Source organism: Artemia sp. Qi Xiang Cuo, chromosome 15 (genome assembly GCF_049724085.1).
Source record: "Artemia sp. Qi Xiang Cuo chromosome 15, ASM4972408v1, whole genome shotgun sequence".
NCBI lineage: Eukaryota > Metazoa > Arthropoda > Branchiopoda > Anostraca > Artemiidae > Artemia > Artemia sp. Qi Xiang Cuo.
This window is the reverse complement of record NC_142808.1, coordinates 12640819-12663703: the sequence shown is the minus strand read 5'-3', so window position 1 is coordinate 12663703 and position 22885 is coordinate 12640819. Positions and strand designations below refer to the sequence as shown.

At 35.0% G+C, this 22885-nt stretch overlaps 1 protein-coding gene across 1 annotated transcript in view; it reads right to left on the bottom strand.

The window, feature by feature from the left end:
* Positions 1-907: 907 nt before the first annotated feature.
* LOC148943341 (stomatin-like protein stl-1) overlaps positions 908-22885 on the bottom strand; it is a 50460-nt gene continuing 28482 nt past the window's right edge. The window contains 5 exon segments of the mRNA XM_089101882.1: positions 908-1075; positions 5131-5259; positions 7092-7207; positions 11440-11595; positions 16512-16639. Coding sequence (XP_088958008.1) covers positions 980-1075; positions 5131-5259; positions 7092-7207; positions 11440-11595; positions 16512-16639 — 625 coding nt within the window. The 3' untranslated portion in view covers positions 908-979.

The window sequence follows — 22885 nt, the reverse complement described above, 5'->3', positions numbered from 1 at the left end:
AAAACAATTATAATTGTGTCTCTTTAGTACCTCGATTGATACTCCAGACTGTCAGGCGGAAGACCCGGGTTCGATTCACCGTCAGAGCAAACTTTTTATATACTGAATTTGAAGTTTAAAAAAAAAACTCAGTTTCTTTTTTAAATTATTTGAAAAAAATTACGTTTTCTAAAGAGTTAAAGAGGCTGAGTTACAAGGTCGACCCTTTAAACATCCTGTCGAGAAAGAAAAGAATAATACATAATCATCTAACAGTTAGTCAAGCAATAATAAGTAATAAACTGTACAAAAACGTGCAGAAATTATTTGAAAAAAACTACGTTTTCTAAAGAGTTAAAGAGGCTGAGTTACAAGGTCGAACCTTAAAACGTACAGGGATTAGGAGGCACCCCCCAAACCCCCCCCCCCCCTTTCGCAGCCTTTAAATAAAAAAAAAAGTTTTTTAAACTGAAAGTAAGGAGCGACATTAAATCTTATGAAAGGGGCTGTGCCCTCCTCAACGCCTCGCTCTTTCCGCTAAAGTTTTTATTGTTTAAAAAAAAGAGTTGTGAGAAATTCAAACTTTAGCGTAAAGAGCGAGGCGTTGAGGAGGGCACAGCCCCTTTCATGTACGGAATAATTTCTGTTCGTTTTAAGTTTTAATGTCGCTCCTTACTTTCAGTTTAAAAAACTTTTTTTTTATTTAAAGGCTGCGAAAGCGGGGGGTTTGGGGGGGCGGCAGCCCCCCAACTGTGCCTCCTAATCCCTGTACGTTTTAAGGTTCGACCTTGTAACTCAGCCTCTTTAACTCTTTAGAAAACGTAGTTTTTTTTAAATAATCGTAAAAAGGACTATATCCTTGGATGCGACCTTTGCTATGAAGAAGCGAGGAAACATCAGTTTAGGTAGTAAAAAGAACGCATACTAATTCATAGAAACAGATATTTTATTTTGAAAATTGTCTTGTTGCCAATATGAATTAAAACAAAATGCATGGTGTCTACTTTTCATCGTCACTTATATATTCACCGCGATCATACTCTTCAAGTTTTGGTTTTTCTTTTTTTGATGCCAAATTGGTATAAACAGCCATTGCCTTCAAAATAAAAAGAAGTAAGTTAATGAAATATAGATAATAGGAGGAATACGTTACGAACAATGGTTGATTTGTCGGTTGATCGACGATCGTTTTAACGTCGCGTCTATATCGGTGTTTTACAAATACATGCATTATCTAAGAAGGTATCGAAAATCAAGCCTTTGCGATAAAGTCACCAAAGTACAGCTCAGTAGGACTACCTTGAGTAGGGTAGACCCCGCCACCAATATTTGAAAATGAGTTTCGCCCGACAATGGGCCGCCACATGGAGTAACGGACATTACCAGGACTATCGGTATATCATAACTTGTGATGGAGCCGTGAAGTCTGTCAGAAAAAACAACAAAAAAGCATTATGTCTACACAACGTTTGCGCAGAAAGCAAAATGCGCAAACTAGCAGAAGATCCTGTCGAACGACAGGCAAAAAAAAAAAAACACCATAGCCTATGCTCCTTACTGATGAGCAGAAGAAACGTATCTTGCTACCTTCTTTCCACTAAAAAGTCTAAATACCCCATCCCCCATACATCAAACTTTTCCTGAAAGTTCCAATTCGATCCCCGGGCTAGCGTTTCCAAAACAACTATTTACAATTTGTCGTCATTTTTCTCCTAGAAACACACTGAGAAATACTTACCTGGCAACAGATAACCGTTGTGTAACTCCACAAGATTATGTTCAGAGCTGAAAATTAGTTGAGTTACCGACGTAACAATATAGGAAGATATGGTCTTGTTTATGTAAAAGTTTATCTGGTACTGTACATGCTAAAGGGTTAGCATATAGGATGTATATACAGTACTATTAACGGTTACACGGGCGTCGCCAATCAATACAACCACATTTTTTCAAAAATTTTCCGTTCATTGAGTTCTATTTGCCCCTTTCAATGCTCAGTAAATTTCAGGCTGGCTAAGATCCAGCCGAAGTTAATTCTGATTTTCTTTCCTGCATTTAGGGTAGCTCTTTATATATAAAAAAAAGTTAAGCCAGGAACAAATTGGAATATAAATGATTTTTACAAGAAATGTTGAGAAAAATCTGAGAAAAAACATACGAAAGCACTGTGAAAATCTGAAACCAGGAAATGCTCCAAAATCGTACTGGAAGCCTGAAATTTAACCCCACCCAACAAAAAATGTTTTGGCTTTGAGTGGGTTTCTGAGTGTCATATACCATGTATTCGTTTCTGTTGTGAAAGAATATTATCTTTAAAATTGCTTTAGACTTCAGTTTCACCCACATAGATACAAAAAACAGGATACCATGGCAAGTAGGGCTATCTAACGCGTATATCTGTAACAACTATGTAGCTCACTTGATGCAGTATTTCAAAAATGCAGATGTCAGCCTCATCCAAAACGAACAAAAGGGACTTTTGGCTACACCTGTTACGCCACGTTTGGTTAAGAATGAAGAATTTCTATACGACAAAGTGAACGAGCAGAGGTTCGTCTGGGATACTTGCACTGCGGCTTGAAGAGAAGGGAATTTAAGTTCATCATGTCACTGTCGATCCCGAATTTCTTATAGTGATGAAAGTATTCTAAAAGTGAAGCAGAACCAGAATGCAGCTGACATTCTGCCTTCCATAGTTGTAACGCTACATCAAGATCGCACAGTTTCGGTAAATCAATCAGACTCATGCTAGCGAAAAGCGTTTTCACGAAGCTGCTTCAGTGTTCAATCAAGGAACAACGTCAAAAGTTGATGCGATTAAAGCTGCAGAGCAGACAATACGGGCGAAAAAGGGTGTTCCCTAAGACATGACCTTTCCGTGAGCAAACTTTCACCAACGATATCCTTTCCCAGCCAAGAAAGTCTTGTTAATTTAAATCTCAATTAACAGATTCTGGTGCCAGATTCTGGAATCAGGACCATGTGAAGACGAGTGATCTATCGACAGATTTGTTAGCCTTAGTCTGTAAATACGAATCTGGAATCTTAAAAAAACCATGAACGTTGGATGATTTTTTTAATATGTAAATTCAATATTAGACTAAATAAATATAGTAATTAACGCCTCGGAGCAAAGGTTGCAAGCAGAACCCATACCATCAGCTACTTGATACCACTTTTATCGAGTTTTCTTCAAAGAGCTGAGTGGAATGAAAATCCTTACTGTCTGGGGCCTATTACTTTGAGGTTGGCGGTTTCAAGATGATGTAATCGTGGCAGTAGTGACAGATGCCAAACACAACAGAACGTCTGTTTAGGGTCACCAGGTGCATATGAAAGTTGTGTTGTAAAACGGCAGAATGCTCGAATCGAACATATGAGTTACAATGCACTCCCGCCTGTTCAGAATGTTTGGCCGAGAGCTGCACAAACGTAGCTGAGAACAAGCACGTCCAAGACGAGCTTGAAGCTGAAACAGACTGTTAGCTTAAAATCAAAGTGAAGCATCAATGCTGTGATTCTAATTAAGAATATCAGTTTCGTCATTTTTTTTTTTTTTTTACGCTATGACTGTCCTTGTAGGCCAAGGGTCTACAAGGATTCCCAACCGTCTTGGGAGGGTTTAAAAAGGGAGCCTTTGAATAGATTGGGATGGAGGAGGAGCGTACGTAGCTGTGTTGGCCTAAGGCGGCTTGGTGCTGCAGTGAATTATTATTAGTAGTTCTATTTTCATAAGCCATCAGCTGTATTTGAAGTACAACTTTCTAAGAATACTATTCTGAACTATATGTGACCGATACGACGGCTAGACCCCACCGCTACTTTTCACAAAGAAAAAAATGCGTCTGGTTAAATTTGGATTCCATGACTCTTTCTTGTCTCACATATTCAGTTTAGGAGGAACGATAATCCTTTTTTCCCGAAGGAAAATATGTTTTTGGACTTTTGGCTCATCTTGGGCTGCCTGAGAAGTTTTGGCAACGCTAGTCTGATGTCGTAAGGTCTTACGTGCCGGAATATTGTGTAAGTCAGCCAGTCAAGATAAGATATAATACGACATTCCCTACAAAAAAAATTGCAGAAAAATAAACTTTCCGGCTTTTTTCATGAAATTTCGCTTTTATGTGTTTTTGGATGAAACTGAAGTCTGAAGCAGTTTTAAAGCTGATATATGATCTTAGTGATAATATATAGGTAAAAACCGATTTTTCTGAATATAAAGTACAAATTTCATTTGAGTTGCAATTATTTTCACCTCGAGCCACAGACTGACTGGTTTCATCGAGGTCAGAATTTATGGATTTTCGAGCTTAATCGATTTTTTAGCTTAATCGAGGCCAAGGAACTTGTGGATTTTCAATTTTCAAGCCGACCAAATACACAATATTTTTGGATGTCAATAATCTTTTAGTCTTTTGGCCTGGGATAACCAAGAGCGCCCCAAGTCCGGTCACTACTTTTGGTCGGGCCTGACTAAAAAAATTCTTGGTACTCGGGAATAAATTCCTGGCATAATATACTAATGCACATAATGTATTTTTTTTCTTAATATACTCTTTTTATATGAAAATTCTAATTATCATATAATAAAGAGTACATTACAAAAATCCACTTATAGGTCTGTTACCGATTTTTTTTTTCTAATGACGCAATTGTTTTTATTGCTTTTATAAAAATAATAACTAAGACAAAATTCGTGCTCTTAATAATAAAAATTGAAAAATACCTAATTAGTTAGAATTAATTAGTTGGCTTAGTTTAGATTTTGTTTTTTAATTAATTAAGAAAAATCATTTAAATTAGAATTTCAGAGCATAAACAAATTTCACGCTAATTCAGTATTGTCAAAAATTACTATAACATTAGTAGCATGGAACCTTACTTACACCGATTCGTGATCAATAAGTGCAAATTTGTAACAAGACATGTGTAACATTTAGAAAGAAAAGAAAATCCCCTAAAAAAGAGAGCATATTACTAATCACCACTCACAAAGATGAGCTCAATTCTCGAGGTAAGTTCAAAAGCTCAGTCATTGTTATCATTAACAATAAATTGTTTTTATTTGTTGTTGTTGCAGTAATGCAAAATTATTTTGTTGCAAAACAACTAGTTAAATCTCAAAGAAAAAGAAGATAAAATAATACAAACCTGAGTAACCATTCCAGATACATCTGAGGCATTTGCTGGCAGTAAAATTGTATTGGAAGACTTGGCTAATTGTTTAGACGCAATATCATACTACTCAGGAACATTCGATGAGGCAACATTCTTCACCTCCTATCAAAAACTGATTGTAATATTAACATTATACATTAATATTAATTTTCTTATATTAATGTTAGTCGTGCATTACTTATACAGTAATATAGGCCTGTAATATCTACGACCTATCATTCTACTGAGGAACATTAGCTGACTCAAAATTCGTCACCTACTATAAATCTATGGGCGTACTATTTACGGTATGCATTAATATTAATTTTCTTATGTTAATATTAGATTTTCATTAATTATATTAATATAAACAAAGAAAACGATCAAAAATGTTTTTTTAAGACCAGACGAGAATACTGAAGTGAAAATGATACTGGAAAGGTTCAGACACTGACTGTTAATGGCAACTCAGACAGTTCTCTTGGGCAAGATAGTGAAAAAGAATGTCAACTCATTTTCGATTTTAAAAATTGAAAATTCATCTATGAGGGCCATTAGGTAGAAGGTAGAACCTACTGCAGAGGTCAGTGTGACGACTATGAATGGTGGGAGAGGTAATGTGTGAAAGTGGCTGGAAAAGCCAGATCATATCTACTACATGAAAGATGGTTTAGAATAAAAAAATCCAGTACTTGAACAGTGTGTGATCTTGGACAAATGTTTTGAATAAAAGGTATCTCCCCTAAACAAGGACAGCAGGTTCTTAATCTTGGGCCTTATGCAGATAGTTGGGATTGGCTGACTACAATCTTATGGCCAAGTCTATCTAAATGTGATTACTCTTTTTTACAACACATACCAGTGAGGCCATGCTTAGTATCTGTCTATGATTGAGATACTTCAATTTTAAGATCCTTTGTTCAAGATTGGGCAGTAGCCTATTTTCCAAGATTAGAGGTAAGCTTAAAATTTACAATTACAATTAGGGCTCTACTATTAACTGTCTGTGCACTTCAAAATAGTTACCATTGCATATGGTTGAAATAATCAAACTAATGAAATACTTATTAAGAAAATTTAAATAGATTTAGTAGAGAAAAATTAATTTTCCAGGTGGTATAATGAGATGGTGATAACTAATAACTATTGAGATGGTGATTAGAGAGATTTGCATTTGTAGATTTTTACCCGTTCATTTCTGTCAATATACCCGTTCAATAATTAGACACCTCCAGTGGTTTTATGACAAACAGTGAAACACATTAATTGTCCTCGATCTTAAATTCAGAATTAAACAGGTAGGAACTTGAGAATTTTCAGAACCTATCATTTCAAATAACGCATCTATCTCACGGAATGAAAACCTCAGTGTTTATAAACACCTGCCTAAGGCAATGACTCTAGAAATATTGGTTCTTTGCTATACCAAGGTGTCTTGAAATAGAGACGTCCTTAAATCCCAAGTTCCTACATACGCCACCGCTGCTATTTATTGCCCCCACCACCGCCAATCTTCCCTTATTGGCACGGCGCCGGTCTAGTTGTATAATAGAAATATAAAAAAAAATAATATATAAGGGAACGTCATTCGGCCAGGTGGGGGAAGGGGGCTGATGCCCCCAACCCACCCCCCCTTATGGGCACCCATGTACTTAGTATCGAGGATCATATAAATACTTATAAATATATACTTGGCATTGGCTGTTTTTCGTTTACACAGTGGCTGAAAATTATCGATCTCAAAATCTATTTAATCTGAGATAAAAAAAAGAGAGAAAGAGAGAGAGAGAGAGAGAGAGAGAGAGAGAGAGAGAGAGAGAGAGAGAGAGAGAGAGAGAGAGAGAGAGAGAGAGAGAGAGAAAGAGAGTAAGGGAGAGAGAGAGAGAGAGAGAGAAAGAAAGAGTGAGAAAGACAGAGAAGACACACTAACCAATTAGCCAACAAATACAGCTCACCTCTTTGGACAAAGCTTGGGCCAGTACAATCAACGACGTCGCCCTGGCTTCAGCATTTGCTACAATGGCTTTGGCTTCACCTTCGGCACGATTGATTTTCTCCAACTTTTCGGCCTCTAAATCACATAACACTTTATTAGATATTTATCGAATTCTAGTGATGAAATTAAAGGCAAAAATACGATTTGCATATGAACAAAGTAAAAATATATTTTTCAAAATTGAGGGGGGGGGAATACAGTTTAGGGGTCACCTGCCTCCCTAGATTTTGAAAAATACTTTTCCTTTTAGCATTATCATTGAAAACCACTTTTTTGATGTATTTTCATTGAAAAAAAAAAAAAAACAAAAAAAAACACCCTCTCTAGATTTTCAAAAATATATCTCCCCCCCCCCCCTATATTTCTGTAAATTGGAACCCCTACCATAGATTTCAGTTTACTGCGAGAAGCTGGTTAGAGTCTAGCCCCCACAGCTTTTGCCAAAAGTTTGAAACACAAGCCAGATTGATGAAAATGATATTAAGTTTTGGCCAGGCGCCAAAAACGATGGGTTTCACTTGTACTTGAGCCGGAGTTTATAATTTGAAAGCTGAAACTGAATTTCATAATTGGTCAAAGAGGATTATCAGAAGTTTACCATAAAATTTTAATTACTTTGCTAACTACAGATCAAAAGAGACAAATTTTCATAGAATTTACAGGAAAAGTTAAAAAAAAAAAAAAAAAAATGAGATTAAAATTCGGCTCAAAATGGACCAAATTGATCATCTTGTTACATTCTAAAAATATACACCGTGTTCCAGTATGCAGGCTCGTGCGAAAACAATCCATCGAAGATGCGACTCTCAAAATGTTGGGCAATTGATGATTTCCCACTTATTCTATATAGGATAGATTCCTAATCTATATAAACTATATAGATTCCTGTATATTCTATATAGGAATCATGAAAAAAAAAACGGAACAAAAAAGAAAAAAGTACTCATCACTGCTGGCAAGGCTAGAAAGCGATTTTTCTTCGCTTTGCTCCAGTTTAGTGACAATACTTGTAACTGAAACTGACAAGTCGGAGAAAACTCCGAGTAAACTCCGAAACTCCGAGCCTGTATGAAATTTAATCACCACTTCAATATTAAAATCTTTATTATACTTATATAATATATTTTTTGTATTATATCATATTTTTTAATTATACAATATCATCCAAAACATGGATTTGTCAGAATTTTCTTAAAAAGTATGAGATTAGCTCGAAAATTAGCGAAATCATAATCACATTTCTGAATCAGCTTCAAATTTTTCTTAACTGATAGTTTTTCTTTAAACGATTATAAATGTTTGGTTACTATGAGCCACATACTAGGTTACAATACCTGCAACCTTTACTAGGTTGCAGCTATTGTACCTAGTTAATATAATGGTGCAAGGTGCAAGGACCAACATTTCAGTTTTTTCAGTTTTCTAGAGCTGCTAATTCTTCTTGACTATTTTAGAAACATCTGCCTCTTTATTTTCACCCTTTGGCTTTCTATACAGACGAAGGCGGTCCTGATAGAAGGGGCGCTTCTGATAGAAGAGGACTTAGTTTAGCACTCTCCTCAACATTTTTTGAAAAGTTCACCCGTTTTCCCTTAGTCTTTTTGGAAATCACTTTTGACTAATAGAAATGGACCACTAAATTTCAAATCGTAACGGCATTTCCCGAAGTTTCTACGACGACAAATAGCCAGCATACAATTCCTACCGGTTACATTTTGGGAAAATACGAGGTTACTACTACTAATGCAAAACTAACACTACAATTATTTTCCTACCACCGAAACTACTGTAATAATAGTACTATTAAAGCTAAGTATATGAAGGTAAATTTGAGAGAATATTGATGGGAAATTCGAACTAACTAAAGAGACTATGTGCATTAAGATTGTCAAAACAGCCTATCTTAAGAATTAACTTGTGAATTAAGTTTGAACTCTCAGAGAATACTTAAAGGCAATTGACAAAAATGGCAATATGTGCACACTAACACTAATACTGCTACCACTGCTACATTTACTAGTTCTACTACTACTATTACTATCGAACTAACTACTACTTCTATCATAAGTACTTGTAAGTTTAAGGGCATTAAGATGAAAATTTAAAAAATATACGAATATACAGGTTAAAAAAGAGCAAATCGACAATATCAGAGCAATGGCTAATTGTATTAAGTTGAGTAGTTATACTCAACAGAGTATAGTTGCACTTTACTGAAAGAAAAAATTATTTGCTTTCAATTTTATAAATTTAGTAAATCAAATATTATTAACATTTTAAATAATAAATATCAGTATATGTAAATTAAACTGACAATGCACATTCATTTGTATTTTTTTGGTAAAGTGTAAATTATGTTATGGCCTTGGAAGGCACAGGGGTTTTGAGCCCTACTCATGTTAATTTCTACTGGTTATTTTTGCTCATTTTTGGTTTAATGGATTTCTTTACAATTCCTTGAAAAACTTAGTTTGTAGACAAGTTTTTTAATTAATAAAACATAAAACTTGGATGTCGTAAAAGATTTTAGGGAATCGAGAACTTCTTGGGAGGGTGTAAAGAGGGAGCCTTTGAATAGATTGGAATGGAGCAGGAACGAATGTAGCTGTGTTGGGCTCAAGCGGTTTGGTACTGCAGTGAGTTTTTAGTAGTAGTAGTATATGTTCTGGGATATATATATATATATATATATATATATATATATATATATATATATATATATATATATATATATATATATATATATATATATATATATATATATATATATATACATATATATACATATATATATATATATATATATATATATATATATATATATATATATATATATATATATATATATATATATATATATATATATATATATATATATATATATATATATATATATATATATATATATATATATATATATATATATATATATATATATATATATATATATATATATATGGTATGGTATTTATTTCTGTTCACTGAATTTGCAGCTTAACCATTCAAAGGGTAAAGGTAAAAACTGATGCAAAATAATTTGGAATTATGGGAATGGGCATAGCCTATAAGAATTCGAAAGTATAAACTAAAAACAGAACAAATAGAACCTAAAAAGCTCGAAGTATGACCCTCATGATAACAAGGGTGCGATTATACGTAAGAGAACGAACCACGGCCCATAGTAACCAAAAATTAAAAAACCAAACTGGCAAGCGAGAAAAAATTGCCATTTCTATCTGAGTCAAGAATGGCAACAATTACCTAAATTAGTATTAATGATAAACTATTATTTTGAAAACAAATTTGATGGAACTTTGAAAAAGAGCCTGAAACCCGCTAAAAACAGAGTCGGATCGAAACAAAAAATACACCTTTGAAATCGCCATGGCCAAGAACATCTAAACAAGAAACTTACAGTCCCCTGGCTGGAACAACAAGGAAAATCCCTACTACCTACATCAGTATGTAGTAGCCTACTGATGTTCTACCTATGCATATTCTTAGGTACTCTTAGGTACTGTAATCTTATTCTTAGGTACCCGTAGGTACTATAATGTATGATATTCTTAGTTACTCGTGGGGCTGGGACTGGGAATGTACGAATGGTGCGGTTTGAACCTACTTTCTAGGACTATAATGAATTTTTCTAGGACTAGACTTTCTAGGACTAGTCTAGGACTTTGTAGGACTAAAATGGTCTTTTAGTCTTTGTGTAATGCGCTGTATCCGTACTGCGCTGTACGGATGGAGGATGACAGAAAGCCAAAGATTTAGACTGTCGGCCATCTACTCGGGGACAAACAAAAGTAGGTTATTTCTGAATGGCACAGGACAAGGTCACAAGGAAGGATTTAAAGGGAACTGGAACTTCATGGGAGAGGACAAACAGTGAAGCTGAATAGGCTGGGGTAGAGGAGGAGCGTACGCAGGTGGCTTGGTGCTGCAGTGAGTTGTTAGTAATAGTAACAGTTGATACTGGAAAATCTGGACTTGACCCACTGAGAGGAGGATGCGAACCCCCTAAGAGTTAATGACAACAACATTTCTCGCCATTACACAACGACACTGAAAATGTTTGTACAGGCCATAGTTTGTTAATAAGATATTGAGGTGTCAGTCTTGACAGAGTATATCGTTTGGAGATATAACAGGCATTTAAAAAATCTTTGTACAGGCCATATTTTGTTAATAAGATATTGAGGTGTCAGTCTTGACTGAATATATCGTTTGGAGATATAGGCAATTAAAAAATCTCCTAATATTAACGGCAGAAGTTGTGTCACGTGGTTGACACTATAAGGGCTCACCAGAAGCGAGGATTCGGGACTGCTTCTTGCCCTCTGCAATGTTAATGTCTGATGTCCGGGTGCCTTCCGATTCCAGAATGGCTGCACGTTTCTTCCTCTCACTTTCAACTTGTGAATGCATTGCCTCTTGAATTCGCTTTGGAATTTGAATGTCCCCTACAAAGAAACAACAGAATAAATCAGAATAAGGATCATAATCAAAAGCAAAATCAGAAGCAAAGAACAGCAGAATAAATCGGAACTAAATCAGAATAAAAATCATAACCAGAAGCAAAGAACAACAGCATAAATCGGAACTAAATCAGAATAAGAATCATAATCAGAAGTAAAATCAAAAGCAGAGAACAAGAGAATAAATCAAAACTAAATCCAAACAAGGATCATAATCAGAAGCAAAATTAAAGGGAATGAAGAACAGAATAAATCAGAATTAAGTCAGAATAAGGATCATAATCAGAAGCAAAATTAAAGGGAATGAAGAACAGAGTAAATCAGAATTAAGTCAGAATATCGTTTCCGGGTTTGACCTGCAAAGTAATTAAAATGAAATACAAATATTGAGCAAACAGATAAAGCTTTTAATAAGACATTTAACTCACCCCCAAAAAAAAAAATTCGTATAAATAGGAATGAAAGACCAAATATTCGAGACTTAATTAAGAGGTAAAAAAAGTAGCCTGAAAAAATCAACACGCACTTAAAAATATACGAAAAAAACACACACAAAAGCTATACAAAAATAATAAGAAAAACGTTGCGAATGTGAAACCGAAGTATTAAAAAAGAACGCCGAATTTTATTTTTATTAAACATATATTAAAAAAAAACTCCGAAATATCAAAATTTCTATTATAATTTATGCAAAAAAAGTTTTTTTTGTCAAAGCTCACTATCTTATTAAAATTTTTGGTAGTTTTTCAGTGTTTTGATTTCATTTTAATTCTAAATGGAAAGGCAGCGTGGTTAAAGAGTTTAGTTGCACAATAATACCGTTTTTGCGAGAATTCAACACAAGGACTGCAAATTTTCGCATGCAATCAAAAATTAGATTATTTACAACGTCAACAGTACTCGACCCATAAAATAGATACTTCTTCTTCCTCTAAAAAGCCTACCAGATTGAAGTGTAATTTCACAGTCTTCGTAAAAGATTTTTTTTCAAATTTCCTTTCAAAATTTTACAGAAAATATTTAATTTCATTTTTTCAAGCATAAAAACCTTCAATGAGCAATCGGTTGATTGATTAATAAAAGAAAAAGAAATTGAAAACTCAACAAATACTCATCAATTTAACAAATACTCAAGACTGACTAACAAATTCATCATAAAGGACCAAAATATCGAAGTTTCAAAACTGTGTGAAAGAAAAGAAGAAAAGAAGAAGGAAGAAAGAAAAAGAAAAAAGAAAAGAAGAAAGAAAAAAGAAGTGAATAAGGTCATCCATGATTTAAAGCTTTTGTTATATTTAAGTTTGTTTGTCTGATTTCAGACCATAATTGGACGAGCTCTCAATTAAGTAAATAAATAAATGTATGTGAGATACGTAGCCTAGATAGTAGATATAGCCTAGATCTTCCCCGAAAAAAAAAAAAATACCAAGTAGCCAGTACTTCAAGTTGAAAATCGTTGCCAAAACTTTTCCCCATTAATGCTGAATTGTCCGAAGAATCATAAGGGATTATCCTTTAGGATTTATTCTGAAACCATGGTCCGTTAACCCCTAAGAGGTCATAGACTAACTCTTTAGGGGTCCATAGGTCAGACTGACTATAATTAATCAAGGTCACCAGGTCACAAAAATGCAAGGGAAGGGGATATTGTCATTCAATATTTTTTAACAAAGATACAAGGTTGTCTTTTTTTCATTGAACATATCGAAAAAGGGTATTTTCGAAATCTGGGGCGGGGGGACGGGTCTTAACAGGAATAAGGAAATACATATAGATCAAGAATTTATAATTAGTCAAGGGCATCAATTCAAGAAAATACAAGGGTGGAGGGCGGGGTATTTTCTAAAATTTAAGGCGGAGGGAGAGATTACTTTTTTCGACCTTTTTTCATTGAACATACCGAAAAAACGTATTTTCTAAATCCAGGAAGAAGGGGCAGGGGAGGAATGGGCCTTAACAGGAATAAAGAAATACATGTAAATCAAGAATTTACAATTAGTCAAGGGCACTAATTCAAGAGAATGCAAGGGTGGAGGGCGGGGTATTTTCTTTCAATATTGTTTAATGAAGATACAAAAAAGTGTTTCCCAAAATCTACGGGAGGGGGCAAGGTTGCTTTTTTGCCTTCTTTTTCATTGAATATGCCAAAAAAGTTATTTCTGAGGGGGTGGAGGGATACGTATTAACAGGAATCAAGAAAGACAAGGGCAATAACATGAGTAAGGCTAGTGGTGCTAATAACGAAAGCCTAAGACACCGTTTAGTCAGAATTGCTATTGGTCAAAAAGAAGAGTAGGGCGTGGCCTTTTATAATCCTAACCTTGTACCTACCAATAAGTAGACTAAAAAGGAAAGACAGGTGTGGTCTTTTTCACGGTGTGATCCGGTGTAATAAGGCTTACTAAGCCTCTTACACTGTTTAAGACAAAGCTCTACAAACACGATTTATTAATCAGGAGAGAAGTGAATAAAACGATAACGCTGATTTTGGTGCAAATTAATTGAAGGATAACTTAGCGTCTTACGTTCCAATTTGAGTATAAAAACCTGTTAGACTTCTTTTCGAACTGAATTATTGAAATCAGTTACTAAAAATATTATTCAATAAACAACGGCCAAATTCTTTTCAATTGTTATTAATGGTTTAACTATTTTAATTTGATGTATTTAATTATTCACCGTTACTCTCAAATCCCATTTTAATTGTAATGGCTCGTCTTAATTGGCAAATAACTGATAAGAATTCTTGGCAAATAGTGCTAATAAAAATATAATAGACACCACTCTTTTCTTATTCATGCCAGTTTGAAGCAATATCCAGCGAAAAGTTCAGAATGGCCTTTTTTTTGAAGTGAAAGACAAGGCGTGGTCCCTTCCAATCATCTTATGCACGTATTAAGACAAGGCCAATTCTGCTCCACACAATTTTCGCATAAGCTTCTTCAGGCTTCTTCTTCTTCTTCTTATGACGATTAATGAACCAAAAAAAGACAGTGTTTTAGAGGCTATTGACTAACTGTTTAGGAGTCCGTAGGTCAATTTGACTATATAATTCAAGCGAAAAATGTATGCGTAGAAAACTCCGCACAACAAGTAAGCATTATTAAGTTGTTAATTGTTTAACATAATTCACTTTCATTAATTAATTGCACTTCGATTTCACAATAATATAAAAATATAAATCAATAGCAACAATATCACGACTAATAAAATAGACTTTAATAAAGTCAACTCAGTAAAGGTTCATGGCAAGGGCGTATTCAGGATTTTATAGAGGAGGGGGATGGTCACAAAAAACTTAAAAAAACATATCAAGGATTCGTTTATGTTCATTTTCGTTACGTTTTACAAGTCAAACAAAATTTGGGGGGCCGGGGGAGGGTAAATCCTGAATTCCCCCTGGATTCGGCCTTGCTCCATGGTAAGGAAAAAACGTGGGGAAAAAAATCGGACAAAAATCATTGACAGATGTATTAAAATGTGTTGCAACACATGGAACAGTTTATGCTGCAGCAAGGGCGTATCCATAATTTTGGTCAGGGGAGGGGAGGGGAATATTTTTTTTAGATGGGATGGTGTTACAAAAACTAACTTTAAAAACGCGTCAAAAGTTTGTTTATATGCAAATTTATTTCGTTTGTTAGCCGAACAAAAATTAGCCCCCCCCCCCCCCCCCCGGACACAGCTTTGCGCTGCAAAAATAGATTGAACTAGGTTGAGCCTTCTGAACTAGTCTTTAGCTTATTGAAACTTGCACAGAGACTGAAAAATACAGAGAGCAAATTATATTTGAAGAGAAAACAATGCACCCTCTTTTGGAAGCAAAGTCATTTTATCAGAAAGTTCTGCAGGCTCTACAGATTTTTAAAAAGTAGTTAGAGACTATTTTTAATTTGAAAACCGAATTTGAACTTACACTTTAAAAAAGGACTTTTCCTACCCACTGCTCCTCGCTAGCACGTTTTCACTGGAAATGCGTTTGAACGAGATACATTCTCCTTTCCTATCAAGCTTTGATATTATTTTTCAAACTCAATAGATTACAAAAGCTTAAATTTTTCATAATATAAAAGACGGAGCCAAAGAATAGGTAGGTTTCGAGAGTGGATAATGGCGGTAGTGTCGAAAAATAATACGTCAATGCCATCTCCCTTATCCTATTTTTAAGCTTTGTAATCGTTTTTCTGTCAACAATTGAGATTGGATACCTGTTCACCTGCAAGTCCAGACAATTTGTCGGTCAAGTGTCAATCCTAAATCCAGGCTGACTACCTGTGATTCCCACATGGGCTTTCTAAGTAGGCAAAGCCATTACAATATGAAAAATCAAGGTCGCCCATTCGTCCTCCGAGTTCAGACGAATTGTTGGAAATAAGTTTTCGACCTAAAATCTACGCCATTAACCCATTCTGACTTTGGTGGGCTTTCCCAATCAGCAAAACTGAGAGTGCTTGAAAAAGTCTCAGTCGCCTGCTTGCCTTCAAATCCAGTGGACATTGCCAGTTATAAGTCAACTAAAGAATCTTGGTAACCCCGCAGCGATTCAGCTGGGCTTTCCCAATAGGCAAAACACAAAGTGTTTGAAAATATCTCATTCCCCAGTTTTGCCTACAAGTCCAGTGGACATTATCCGTCACGAGTCAAACCAAAAATCTCTGTCGCCCCAGTTACAATTACAGTGGCTCTTCAGGTAGGCCCATATAATATAAACAATTTTAGTCACCCATTTGCCTGTAAGTCCTGTGGACATGGTTGGTCATAAATACTTGGAAAAAATTGAAGGAAACATAAACCGCAGGATAGTGATGTTTTTTTCTGTTTTTTTTTTTTTTTGTGGACACAAGCACCAGTTTCTACTCTTCTAAGCTACCCACACTTTTTATAAGACATAACAATCATACTGATTTCGTATCTTAAACATGTAATTCCCCAGGCTGAAGACGCCTTATTAATTGCTGTGACAATGGCAATGTTCAGTGACTCTCTTTCTCTGAATACAGTGTCTAGTGAAATCTTCCCTATTTCTGACCTGAAACAAGAAAACGATAGATAGAGTCACACAAAGTCAAAACTAGGAAAAATTTATGATTCAAGCAGAAACCTGGCCCTAAGATGCATCAAACATTTGTCGAGTAAGTGATATAGCAAACCCCAATAAGACCTCGGTACATCCTTACATGCAGGGGAGAGATAAGATTCTAAAATTGGCCCAGAAGGGGCACTCCCCAAAACAGGCGGGAAATGCACCGTTTTAAGAAATATCCGAGACTACACTAGCTAAGTAACACAAGACGAAACAGCGTAGGACAATGAAGAGAAACGAGTTAAATGAGAGTCAGGGAAAAAAGGGTGAAAGTTGAATGTATTGCAGCCGACACCTCCGCTTAAATCTACTCCATCTATCAAGAAAGAACCAAAATATAAATAAAAGCAATAAGGACAACATAAAAAGAAGCACACTAAAAAAACGAAATAGAAGAGGACCTTTTATAAGCAACGACAAAAAGGCCACAGAATAAAAAACCAATGTTGAATGGCTCCTGAATAAAGGACTAAACTGAACTGAAAATAGCTCCCGAATAAATCTCCTTGACACGATGGCAAAACAGTTGCTAAAATTTTTGTATGAATTTTTACTCAAACCATTCTCATGCATGTTCAAACATACGAGTCGATCAAGGGCTTTGATCAAAAAAAAAACTAAATATGAAAAAGCGGACTTAGCCAGATTGGATTAAGAAAATGTCTGATTTGTCGTGTGGTGGCGCAGTGGGTTTGATCAAGACTAGGTAATAAGCGACCTGGAGTTCAAACCCAGTTGTAGGAGGACACTGCGGAGTTGACGCAAGGACCTTAGTAGTCAAGAAGCGTCGCTAACCCGATACAATACAAGCTAACTTTTTTTTATCAGGTTAATGATTAAGTGTTACACAAGTACAAAAGCAAACCGTACAGTAATATTTCTTTTTATTCTTTGAATTGTGAAAATATAAGCGCTGGATGATACAGATTTATCAAACAGTTCGTGGTAACGAACTGTAAGTAAGGAGTGACCCGGCTCAATGGTAACCGAAACAATAAAAAAAACGGAATTTTGATACCAATAGATGCATCAAAAGAATCAAATTTTAATTCTAATTTCAAATATACAAGTTTCATCAAGTTTAATCTTACCCATCAAAAGTTACACACCTGAGAAAATTTGGCTGATTTTCGAAAAGAGGGGGAAAGACCCCCTAAAAGTTATAGAACCTTAATGAAAATTACACCATCATATTCAGCGTATCGGAGAACCCTACTGTAGAGGTTTCAAGCTCCTATCTACAAAAATATGGAATTTTCCATTTTTTGCCAGAAGAAAGATCACGGATGCGTGTTTATTTGTCTTTTTTTTTCCAGGGGTAATCGTATTTACCCAGTGGTCCTAGAATATTGTAGGAGGGCTCATTGGAACGGAAATTAAAGGTTCTAGTGCCCTTTTTAAGTGACAAAAAAAAGGAGGGCAACTAGGCCCCCTCCCACGTTCATTTTTTTCTTAAAGTCACCCAATTAAAATTTTGAGATAACCATTTTGTTCAGCGTAGTCGAAAATCTAATAAATATGTCTTTTAGGATGACTTAATCCCCCACAGTTCCCAGGGGAAGGGCTGCAAGTTATGAACTTTGCCCATTGCTTACATATTGTATTGGTTATTGGGAAGTATACAGACATTTTCAGGAAGGATTTTTTTCTGGTGGGGGCTGGAGGAGGGGGTTAATCGAGAGTATCTTTCCGTGGAGGATGTTTCTTTGGGGTAAGGGAAATTTCTATGAAGGGGGCGCCGGATTTCCAAGCATTATTTAAAAAACGATCAGAAATTAAATTAAAAAAACAAACAAGTTTTTTCAACTGAAAGTAAGAAGCAACATTAGAACTTAAAACGAACAGAAATTATTACGTATATGAAGGGGTTCTTCCCCAAGTCAATACCTCGCTCTTTAGTAAATAAAGCAAGTCAAGTCAAGCTCTTTACGCTACAGCTTTTTTTAGTGCTTTCAAAAGAGCTATCTATTCTAATTAAACGGCCTTTGTGATTCAGGGGTTCGTGAATTAAAATTGTTTTAACTTTTAACGTAAAGAGCGTGGTATTGACTAGGGGGAGAACCCCCCTCATATACGTAATAACATACACGTAATAAAAAAAAACAATAAAAAAAACAAGCGATACGGCTCAATAGTAATCGAAACTTTAAAAAACGGAATTTTGATGTCAATAAATGCATCAAAAGAATGGGCCTATATTGCTGATTCTAAATATATAAATTTTATTAAGTTTAGTATTACTCATCAAAGGCTACGAGCCTGAGTAAATTTACCTGATTTTTTAAGGAGGGGGGGAAACGTCTCCTACAAGTGAAAGAATTCTAATGAAAATCATCCCGTCAGATTCAGCGTATCAGAAAACCCTGTTACATAGGTTTTAAGCTCACATCTGCGAAAATCTGCAACTTTGTTTTTTTTTGCCAGAAGAAACATATATTAATATAGACGTTCGTTACGTAAGTTAATTTGTAAATTACGTCAGAACCAAATTTAGAGACAGCCATTTAGCAAAAGAAAAGTAAAATTTTTATGTAGACTTTGTTTGCTTATTCAATGACGGTGAGCCAAAATAAAAGTTGCATTGACTAAAAAACGACCAGAAATTAAATAAAAAAACAAGTTTTTAAACTGAAAGTAAGGAGCGACATTAAAACTTAAAATGAACAGAAATTATTCCGTATACGAAAGGGGCTGTCCTCTCCTCAACGCCTAGCTCTTTACGCTAAAGTTTGACTCTGTCTCACAACTTTATTTTTTTAAAGAATAAAAAACTTTAGCGTAAAGAGCGAGGCGTTGAGGAGGAGACAGCCCCTTTCATATACGGAATAATTTCTGTTCGTTTTAAGTTTTAATGTCACTCCTTACTTTCAGTTTAAAAAACTTGTTTTTTTTATTTAATTTCCATAAAAGCCCAAGGGCGAGGGCATTGCTACAAAATGTATTAGCACATGAAAAAAGAAACTAAAGATATGGCGTGCTTTGAACTTGTATAAACTTAAAAGCTCTCGAGTTTCCCATAAAAAGTAAAGCAAATATATGTTTTTATTTCTGAATCGATTTTGGGTGTGTTGGTAAATGGAATCAATTGTTGGTGGGATGGAAAGGGTAGTTGCGACCAGGAGCCGAGCATTTCTTCTCCGTCTTCTTCTTTTTCTATTTCTTTTCTTACTTGATCATATTATAGAGGTTTAAGTGGTTGATATGATCCGAACAAGCGAAAGCTAAAGAAGGGTTAAGCGTTTTGTTATATCGTCTTTTTTTTAGATTATACCCTGTATATAATCTCTAAATACCAACACACAAACAGAGATCTATATAACATCACACAAAAGCATTTCTCTATAAATATTTGTTATTTAAAATAACTGTTCCATCCTTCCAACTGTCTAAGTCCTTACTTAGAACTAAGTCCTTACTTAGTTTTGTATTTAATTTTACATGAATACAAAACTCCCAACAACATATCAATAAAGAATATAAATCTGTTATTTACTAAAAGTTAATTAAAAGTCTAATAAAAGTTACTAAATAAAGAAAACTGCTTTAAAAGAATGCTGCTCGTAAGTAATTTAAGCAAAATATATATTTGATATTAATATATTTGATGCATGCATCATGTATGATTTATGTATAATGATGTATGATGTATAATATACATCATCATCATATGATGATGATGTATAATGATATTGATATATTTGATATAGTAGTAATTTGAGCAAAATATAACTAAAAACGAGCAGAAATTAACATAAGTTGGGCTCAAAAGCCCTATGCCTTCCCAAGGCCAGAAAATAATTTGCACTTTACTGAAAAAATATAAATGTTTTACTTTTATAACTTTAATAAATCAAATAACATTAACATTTTGATTAATAAATATCAACATATGTATGTTAAACTGACAATGCACATTCATTTGTATTTTTTTCAGTAAAGTGCAAATTATGTTCTGGTATTGGGAAGGCATAGGGGGTTTTGAGCCCAACTCATGTTAATTTCTGCTCGTTTTGGGTTTGACTCGGTTATTTCTTGTACTATCTGTTCGTTTTGGGTTTGATTTATTTATCGATGCTGATTTGTGGTAGTTTCACGCTTGGAAGATTATTTGATTTTATTTTTGCTCATTTTTGGTTTAATGGAGTTCTTTAGTTTTCTTTGAAAAACTTATTTTGTGGAGAAAGTTTTTTTGAATTAATTTCTGTTTGTTTTATATTGACATAGTTTTTTCAAGGAAAAAGAAAATAATACTTTAAACCTTTTCGTTTTTTTAAGACTTTATCGTTTGGCCTGCTATGTGTATGCTAGAGAAAAATTTTCAGCAATTTTTAACAACATACACCCTTTTCAAGATCTGGACACGAATAGTAGTGTTTAATTTAGTTTCATACCTCCTCTAGTTGACCTGAAATGGTAAACATTATAGGCTACTATTCGCAAAAAAATCTGTTCGCTTTCTTTGATAGTTTTGAGACACTTAGGCTATTATGATTTGGTTAAATTTTAAGAGCAGAAGTAGCTCCGAAAGTTTGAACATAATACCCTCAGTCGGTCTTGGGATACTGCTGAGATGTCTTATTGGGAATTAGCATTAACCCAGTGCATTTTGATTTAATCTTAAGGCAACATTTAGTTATTAACCAAAATGGGCAAATGGGAGGGTGGGCGTGGGAATGAGATTAGTTGCCCTCCAATCACTTTCGACTATTAAAAGGGCAGCAGTCCTTTCTATTTTCAATCGAATGAGCCCTTTTCGAAGTTCCTACGACAACCCCTTCGATACGAAGGGCCCTGGTCTAAACAACAACAACAAAAGATAATAATACATTATACCCACATTGATCTTTACTATAAAAATGTCAAGCCTTCCAATCACTTTCGACTATTAAAAAGGGCACTAGGCCTTTCGATTTCTAATCGAATGAGCCCTTTTTGAGTTTCTACGACAACGCTTTCTATAAACACCTTAAATGACCCCAGGCCATAAATTAAAACCCTTATCCTAAGGGCTGTTAGGGTGGTCGTCATCCTCTAAGACCTAATTTACAGAACTTTCAAATACGTTAAAGAAAATGGCTATCTCTAAATTTTGATTGGATGTGTTTGGGGAAATGGTAAGCATGAGAGGGGTTTTAGTCGATCTCCCATCACTTTTAATTATTAAAATAAGCACTAGCTCTTTCACTTTCCAATCAAATGTCCCCTTTTATAGTTTTTAAGACACCATTTTCAATTAAGACCTTATATGCTCCCAGGGTATAACTTATAACCCTTACCCGGAGGGCTGGCTGTCATCCTCAAAGACCTAATTTCCGGAACTTTATGCTACGTTGAACAAAATGCCTATCTGAAAATTTTTATTGGATGTGTTTGGGGAAATGATGGGCGTGAGAGGTGGGTCAGTTACCCTCCAATCACTTTCGACTATTGAAAACGGCACTAGCCCTCTCAATTTCCAATTGACTGGGCCCCTTTTGAAGTTTTTACGACAACTCTATCGATAAAAACCTTATATACCCCCAGGGCATAACTTATAACCCCTTCACTGAGTGCTGGGGGGTTTGTTATCCTTAAATACATAATGTCTAGAGCTGTCAGCTATGTTAAAAAAGATGACGGACTCTAAGCTTTGATTGAATGTTTTTGGGGAAATGGTGGGCGTTGGACGGGGGTTAATTACTGTCCATTCAATTTTGACTATTAAAACGGGCTATTTCAATGTCCAAACAAGTAAGCCCTTTTTTGAAATTTCTACAACAACTTTCTATATAAATCTTATATGCCCCCAGGGAATAACTTACAACCCTTGCGCTGAGGGCTCTGAGGGGGGTTGTCATCCTAAAAGACCTAAGTTCCAGAACTTGCAACTAAGTTGAACAAAATAGATATTTCAAAATTTTGATTGGATGTGTTTGAGAAAATGGTAGGTGTGGAGGGAGGTTAGTTGCCCTTCAATCACTTTCGAATATTATAAAGGGTACTAGCCCTTTCAATTTCCAATTGAATGAGCCCTTCTTGAAGTTTCTTTAACATAACTTCCTATAAAAACTCTATATACCCCCAAAGCCAAATTTAATCTCTTGGATAGGAGGATTGTGGGGGGTTGCCAACCCTCCGTCCCTTTGTTCGGAGACGGTCATTTACATTGATCAAAGTGGCTATCTGAAAATTTTGAGTGGTTTAACGTGGGGA